Below are 8,577 nucleotides of genomic sequence, written 5' to 3'. Positions count from 1 at the left end.
TATATTCTATGTCCCTTCACCAACCCTACACCTAACCCTAACCCTCACATGAAACTTTGTGCATTTTTACTTTCTCAAAAAAACTCATTCTGTATGATTTATAAGCGTTTTGAAAAATGGGGACATGGGTTATGTTCTCATAAGTCACCCTCTCCTTGTAATACCTGTGTCATACCCATGTCATTATACAGAGTTGTGTCCTGATATGATACACACACACACACACACACACACACAGATCTCTCTCTCTCTCTCACAAACACTCTCTCTCTCTCTCTCTCTCTCTCTCTCTCACACACACACACACTATATATATATATATATATATATATATATATATATATACACAAATGTTTTTTACATTTAATAAAAATGTATATTAAAGAATTCTTTAATTATAAATATCAATTTGTATAATAAAGAAAATTGAATATATGATTATGCTTAAATCAGTCAATTAAAACAGGAGATTAATAATAATAATAATAACAATAAAATTATAATAAGAGTCTATTAAAAATATTATAGCAAAAATGTTCATATTAAACTGCTAGTATTAATTTAATTATTACTTTATAATTGTATCATAAATGAAGTACAAAAATGATGATGAAACATGATCCTTGAGTCAGTTAATTAAAACATGAGCAGAAATAAAAAAATAATAATAACAAAAGTATAATACAATTATTATAATAAAATAATAACATTTTTATAAAACTATTATCAAATATTGAATTAAATTTTGAAATATAAAATAAATATTTAAAAATAATAAATTATTTATATAATTATTTAAATATTTAATATAAATATAACAGAGCATATATTGTGAAAACTGTATGTCTTGTTTATAAACTATATAGATATTTTCAGTATTCGCCATCTAACTAAACATAAAAAAATGCAGGTTATATTAAAAGAAAAGGAAATAATGCAGAAGAGCATCACCTCAAACTCGCCCTTTGTGTATTTGGCATCAGGAACGCTTACGATTTCATCCTCGCAAGACTCTGGAAAACCCTGTCAACCAAAAAACATCTTACATACAATGTTACATAAATAAGTCAAAGAATACACAGTTTAAGTTATAACACATAAATATGATAATTTCTTACCATGCAAACATGCACCTAAATAATCAAGCATCCACCGATTAAGAAATGTATCATAATTTCTGTATTAAATACAGCAAGGTTTAAAAGTCTGAGAGCACTAGAGAAAGTTATATAAAATGATAAATTCAATTAAAATAATTATGACGTGATCTGGCTGTATAACATCTGTACTGTGCAGTGTTACAGTGTCACGATCTGGCTGTAAAACATCTGTACGGTGCAGTGTTACAGTGTCACGATCTGGCTGTAAAACATCTGTACGGTGCAGTGTTACAGTGTCGCGATCTGGCTGTATAACATCTGTACGGTGCAGTGTTACAGTGTCACGATCTGGCTGTATAACATCTGTACGGTGCAGTGTTACAGTGTCACGATCTGGCTGTAAAACATCTGTACGGTGCAGTGTTACAGTGTCACGATCTGGCTGTAAAACATCTGTACGGTGCAGTGTTACAGTGTCACGATCTGGCTGTATAACATCTGTACGGTGCAGTGTTACAGTGTCGCGATCTGGCTGTATAACATCTGTACGGTGCAGTGTTACAGTGTCACGATCTGGCTGTATAACATCTGTACGGTGCAGTGTTACAGTGTCACGATCTGGCTGTAAAACATCTGTACGGTGCAGTGTTACAGTGTCACGATCTGGCTGTAAAACATCTGTACGGTGCAGTGTTACAGTGTCACGATCTGGCTGTAAAACATCTGTACGGTGCAGTGTTACAGTGTCGCGATCTGGCTGTATAACATCTGTACGGTGCAGTGTTACAGTGTCGCGATCTGGCTGTATAACATCTGTACGGTGCAGTGTTACAGTGTCGCGATCTGGCTGTATAACATCTGTACGGTGCAGTGTTACAGTGTCAGGATCTGGCTGTATAACATCTGTACGGTGCGGTGTTACAGTGTCGCGATCTGGTTGTAAAACATTTGTACAGTGCGATGTTACAGTGTCGCGATCTGGGTGTATGACATCTGTACGGTGCAGTGTTACAGTGTCACGATCTGGCTGTATAACATTTGTACAGTGCGATGTTACAGTGTCGCGATCTGGGTGTATGACATCTGTACGGTGCGATGTTACAGTGTCGCGATCTGGCTGTATGAAATCTGTACGGTGCGGTGTTACAGTGTCGCGATCTGGCTGTATGACATCTGTACGGTGCGGTGTTACAGTGTCGCGATCTGGCTGTATGACATCTGTACGGTGCGGTGTTACAGTGTCGCGATCTGGCTGTATGACATCTGCACGGTGCGGTGTTAAAAGTGTCTCGATCTGGCTGTATAACATCTGTACGGTGCAGTGTTACAGTGTCGCGATCTGGCTGTATAACATCTGTACGGTGCGATGTTACAGTGTCGCGATCTGGCTGTATAACATCTGTACGGTGCGATGTTACAGTGTCGCGATCTGGCTGTATAACATCTGTATGGTTCGATGTTACAGTGTCGCGATCTGGCTGTATAACATCTGTACGGTGCGATGTTACAATGTCGCGATCTGGCTGTATAACATCTGTACGGTGCGATGTTACAGTGTCGCGATCTGGCTGTATAACATCTGTACGGTGCGATGTTACAATGTCGCGATCTGGCTGTATAACATCTGTACGGTGCAGTGTTACAGTGTCGCGATCTGGCTGTATAACATCTGTACGGTGCAGTGTTACAGTGTCACGATCTGGCTGTATAACATCTGTACGGTGCGATGTTACAGTGTCGCGATCTGGCTGTATAACATCTGTACGGTGCGATGTTACAGTGTCGCGATCTGGCTGTATAACATCTGTACGGTGCGATGTTACAGTGTCGCGATCTGGCTGTATAACATCTGTACGGTGCAGTGTTACAGTGTCGCGATCTGGCTGTATAACATCTGTACGGTGCGATGTTACAGTGTCGCGATCTGGCTGTATAACATCTGTACGGTGCGATGTTACAGTGTCGCGATCTGGCTGTATAACATCTGTACGGTGCGATGTTACAGTGTCGCGATCTGGCTGTATAACATCTGTACGGTGCAGTGTTACAGTGTCACGATCTGGCTGTATAACATCTGTACGGTGCAGTGTTACAGTGTCACGATCTGGCTGTATAACATCTGTACGATGCAGTGTTACAGTGTCGCGATCTGGCTGTAAAACATCTGTACGGTGCGATGTTACAGTGTCGCGATCTGGCTGTAAAACATCTGTACGGTGCGATGTTACAGTGTCGCGATCTGGCTGTATAACATCTGTATGGTGCAGTGTTACAGTGTCGCGATCTGGCTGTATAACATCTGTACGGTGCAGTGTTACAGTGTCACGATCTGGCTGTATAACATCTGTACGGTGCGATGTTACAGTGTCGCGATCTGGCTGTAAAACATCTGTACGGTGCGATGTTACAGTGTCGCGATCTGGCTGTATAACATCTGTACGGTGCAGTGTTACAGTGTCACGATCTGGCTGTATAACATCTGTACGGTGCAGTGTTACAGTGTCACGATCTGGCTGTATAACATCTGTACGGTGCAGTGTTACAGTGTCGCGATCTGGCTGTAAAACATCTGTACGGTGCGATGTTACAGTGTCGCGATCTGGCTGTAAAACATCTGTACGGTGCGATGTTACAGTGTCGCGATCTGGCTGTAAAACATCTGTACGGTGCGATGTTACAGTGTCGCGATCTGGCTGTAAAACATCTGTACGGTGCGATGTTACAGTGTCGCGATCTGGCTGTAAAACATCTGTACGGTGCGATGTTACAGTGTCGCGATCTGGGTGTATAACATCTGTATGGTGCAGTGTTACAGTGTCGCGATCTGGCTGTATAACATCTGTATGGTGCAGTGTTACAGTGTCGCGATCTGGCTGTAAAACATGTATGTTGTGATTGAGACGTACGTTGAAGTGCCAGAGCGTGAGCGCAGCGATCACCATTGCTGTGGTCGTCCGTTCTTTACCATTAGAGCAGTTAAAGACAAACGCAGAGAGAGAGTCTTCAGCGAGACAAGACTTCATCGCCTCCAGCAGCCTGTCAAAACCCTGAACACACACACAGAGAGAAAGAGAGAGATAGAGACACACAGAAAAACAGACACACACACGTAGACAGACACACATGCAGGTCATTATCAGTGTGACAATGAAAGAGATAAAGCAGACTAAGATAAATCACTTTCATGAAAGCATTCAGAAGACTCTATGATACACAAAAGAAAGATAATGAATCTGTCTGGCTGAACAATAAAACCAGGTTTTCATTCAGAATAACAGAATTGCAGTCTATTACAGCAATAGTTCACCCATAAATGACAATCCTGTCATATTTACCCACCATCATGTCATCGCCGGAGAACAGCTTGTTCATGTGCTCTTCATGAAACATCTTATTCATTTTATCTTAATCATATTTTCATCTTTATCGGTGAATAAGGAATTGAATTGCCTTCAGATAACTTTAAAAATAGTGCATGTGTGATACAGACTGCTTAAAGATACTTTCATGGTGTTTTTTTACCGCTTTCGGAGCTTGATAATCAAAAAAACAAAATATATATTTTTTATATATAAAATAAATAACTTGAGGGTTAGTTGATGACATTATTGGGAGAAAAAAATTATAATAAAAAATAATAAATCAATAAAAAATAAAATAAAATAGGAATAACCTGATGGTTAGTTGAGGACATATTTTTGTGTGAAATATAAATGTTAGTTTTTATTTTATTTAACCTTTAACCAGGATTATATCTTGAGATTATAAATCTCTTTCACAGGAGAATATAACATATGGAATAACATGAAGGTGAGTTGACATTTGTGAGTGTAACATCTTGAGTGACAGTGACTCTGATGAACACTAGAGGGAGAAGTGTCCCTCATCAGCCTTCATCACTGCATCTGAATGAGAGGATCTTTCACAGGTCTGCTAAAGTGTGTTTCACCTCTTCAGTCGGAGCAGAGCATTCTGGGAAGGGTATCCGTGTGTACCGCAGTCCCTGGTGTGAACTCTTGTGCTGGTTAAAGATCTCCTGCACCGTCACACAGCTCTTGAACATCTTCATCTGCTTCTCCTGCTCCAGAGTCACCTCAAGCCATTTCTGACTTCCCACGAGTTCCTCTTTCAGAGCCGTTTCCAGCATCTACGTCACACACACACACACACACACACACACACACACAGTTCACTGTCTGGAGATTAAAGACGTCTAGAAGGTTCGAAAGTGTACCCTAAACACACATCCGAGAGCAGCTTCCTGCTTTAATGAAGCTGTTAGAGATCATTAATGCTGCTTGAATGGAGTAGACAACACATGACAGAGTTCTGACCTCGATCTGCTGCGTCTGGGACGAGGGCACACATATGTGCTGGTCCACACGCGTGGGCTCTCTGGGACAGAAGATCTGGCCGTTACCCTCCACAACCAGCTCATCCTGTAAATTCACCCACAATACACTGCTGTGTTTCCTCTTCTCATCCGTCAGATACTCCAGAACGGCTCCGGTCGCCTGAAACGTGAGCGATGCTGTGGATGAGTATTAATAAACCCCATCAGGAGACATCAGAGTCAGTCTGAAGGGGCTTCTGGGAAGAGTTACCTCAGATGTGGGCTGTGCCATCCCATAGATAGACATCTTGGGCACTCGTCTGAAATTAGCCACTTTCATCTGCTTAATGGTGCTCAGAACGTCAGGCGCTAAATATTCATCTGCAACCTGGAAACACAACACACCGCTTTAGAAATAATCCATCGTACGTGCTCATTCAGTCAGAGAAATATTAGCATAATATTTGTAAATATTGTCAAAATGATTATTCAGTTTAATATGAAGAGATGATGAAAAGGGTACCAATGATTCATTTTCGATTCATTTTACAATAGATAATATTTTTCCACATCTAGCTTGGTAAAACAACCTTGGGTTTTGGAAAGGAGAAATAAAATAAGGAAAAAATAAAATAAAATATAATAATAGTTATTTTTTATAGCACCTTTCCTTAATAATAATTATTATACTAATTAAATATTTAATTTAATTTTTATTAAGCATGACTATTCAACCTAGTTGCTTAGATAATAATAATACAAAATAAAAAAATAAATGTTAAAAGGAGTTAAACAGTACTCAAAAAAAAAGTCACATTTAAGGAAAAATGGCAAAACTCATGAAATATTAAGAATACAAATAATTACAAATATTTAGCTTGATATTTGAGGGGAGCATGATATTTTTTAAAACCTCTTAAAAAAATAGCTAAATATGAAAAATTACAAAAATTATATATAAAAAAAGATTATTATTTTTTATATGAATCGACCCATTCATAGAGGAGTTATAACACTCAAAGTCTATTAAAACACTCCTCACAGATATTTTGTATGTTTCAAGGTCTGTTTTGAACCCTGACGGTGAAAATGCCATGCAAGATATTCATAGCTCGACTTCCTCAGATCAGTCAATTCAGAGATAAAGAAAGAGCTCGAGGCCACAGATTAGAAAGATACATCTGTTGACAAGTCACACTTTCTTTAGAAACTGTTGCTAAGTGAGAAAAGCAGAGCGAAGCCACATTAATCTCAATGGAGAAACACTTCCAGATCAAATACAGTGAATCTGCTGAGATCATCAGGATTCATGCTGCTCTTTACAATATAATGCTTTCGGTAATCAGTAAAAGTAATTCACACTCACTGTCTACTACCAAATGTGAATATTACGTTTAAAAAAATAAATAAATAAATAATAATAATAATAAATAAAATAACTGAAAATAAACCAAATAATAAATTAAAATAAAATTAATTAAAATTTAAAATAAAATAAAATAAAATAAAATTTCAGACGGGTATTGTTGTTTCTCACCAGAACTCGAGCTCCTTTCGTGAGCAGGTCAGCTGGAGCTCTGAGCTCTGATTGGTTCATGCAGGAGAGGAGGCGGTACATCCAGGCGTGAGAGCACAGCCATTGGCTGAAACTACAGGCGAACGCCAGCGGATACTAGAACAGAGGAGAAAACATAATAAATATGACTGACAAATGAATAACGACTCTTAAAACAGCGGTTTGAAAACACTGTACCTGTTCATGCAGGTAAGCGTTAAAGACGATCAGGTAGAAATATCGCTCCAGACTCTGTAGAGTTCGATGGAGGAAGTAATCTTTAGTGCTGCTTCCCTGAAAACACACACACACACACACACACACACTTTATTCACAATCTGTTCAGCTGTAGGCCGTTAATCTGCTCAGGGTTTGTATTTACAGCTGGTTCTGCACACAATAATAATTATTTGCATTTATTTGATCGAATGTATAATAAAAATTGTGAAATATTTTTTCGAAATTAAAATTAAAATTCCAAATTTATTTCTGTGATGCAAATATTTTTTTCAGTATTTTAGAATATATATTTTAAAATAAATAAATAAAATCCCAAATTCCATATTAGTGTAAAATGCAACAAAAAATAATAAAAACAACCTATTTAATTCTATAGACGATGCAAACAGAAACACATGCATCTTTCCCATGATTCCCTGCAGATATTCTCACCTGGATCTGATAGTCTTCGCCGATTCCCTCCAGCTTCTGTTTGTTCTCGTAAATCGCCTCTCGGATGTCGTGCATCTCCGAGCACAGATCGATGGCTCGGTCCACCTGAAACACAGCAGCACACGCTCAACACCTCATCCCGAGAGTTTATATATGTGTGTTATATATACAAACCTCTTCCATGACCTCTTGACCTTTAGGCAGCTTACTGATGAGGGTCTGAATAACCCAGAACTGCATTTTGGGTTTCTCTGTCACATCCTCTTCGGCTCTACGAACATGAGACATCATTCACATTAAACAACTACATTTATAAAACTTTTTAAAAAGAAATTAATGCTTTTATTCACACAGTTAATTAAAATATATGTTGTTATTTTTTAACCTTAAAATAAAATGTATCAGATTTTCCACAGAAATATTGCACAACTGTGTTCAACACTGATAATAATCAGAAATGTTTCTTGAGCAGTAAATCATCATATTATTCTGATTTCTGAAGATCATGTGACACTGAAGACTGGAGGAATGATGCTGAAAATACAGCGGAGCGTCACAGAAATAAATTACACTTTAACACAGATTCACACAGAAAACAGATGATTTACAATCTAATATTATTTCACAATTTTTACAGTGTTTTTGATCAAATAAATGTGTTCGGGGTCTTACGGTGCTGAGGGCTCCTGGGTCGCCCGTGTCAGGTGCGTCATCACCAGAGATCCCAGGATCATTCCCAGATTCGTTCGGCCGACTCCCACCTGACAGCTGAACAGCAGAGCGGGAAGAGACCGCGACGCGTCACGACTCAAGGACAGAGACGGATTCTCCTGACAGAACCAGAGAAGAGCTCATTTAGCTTCAAAAAGTCTCTAGGAGTCTTAGTTCAAGAGCAAGTCAGGAGCAATCTCAGAGCA

The 8,577-nt window shown here is 38.7% G+C and overlaps 1 protein-coding gene across 2 annotated transcripts in view; it reads right to left on the bottom strand.

Annotated features, from left to right (window-relative positions):
* The window catches only part of LOC128025552 (paladin), a 60,254-nt gene that overhangs the window by 21,047 nt on the left and 30,630 nt on the right, over window positions 1-8,577 (bottom strand). For both annotated transcript variants that reach the window (XM_052612005.1, XM_052612004.1), the window contains exons 8-17: window positions 8,333-8,490; window positions 7,835-7,931; window positions 7,661-7,765; window positions 7,187-7,282; window positions 6,971-7,105; window positions 5,705-5,821; window positions 5,435-5,614; window positions 5,050-5,247; window positions 4,007-4,147; window positions 952-1,023 (exon numbers count right to left, since the gene is read on the bottom strand). In XM_052612005.1, the coding sequence (XP_052467965.1) occupies window positions 952-1,023; window positions 4,007-4,147; window positions 5,050-5,247; window positions 5,435-5,614; window positions 5,705-5,821; window positions 6,971-7,105; window positions 7,187-7,282; window positions 7,661-7,765; window positions 7,835-7,931; window positions 8,333-8,490 (1,299 nt within the window). The remainder of the gene's footprint in view (window positions 1-951; window positions 1,024-4,006; window positions 4,148-5,049; window positions 5,248-5,434; window positions 5,615-5,704; window positions 5,822-6,970; window positions 7,106-7,186; window positions 7,283-7,660; window positions 7,766-7,834; window positions 7,932-8,332; window positions 8,491-8,577) is intronic.

The sequence above is a fragment of the Carassius gibelio genome, chromosome A12, assembly GCF_023724105.1.
Source record: "Carassius gibelio isolate Cgi1373 ecotype wild population from Czech Republic chromosome A12, carGib1.2-hapl.c, whole genome shotgun sequence".
In the NCBI taxonomy this organism is placed as follows: Eukaryota; Metazoa; Chordata; class Actinopteri; order Cypriniformes; family Cyprinidae; genus Carassius; species Carassius gibelio.
The sequence above is the reverse complement of the archived record's forward strand: the minus strand, read 5'-3'. Positions and strand labels throughout refer to the sequence as shown.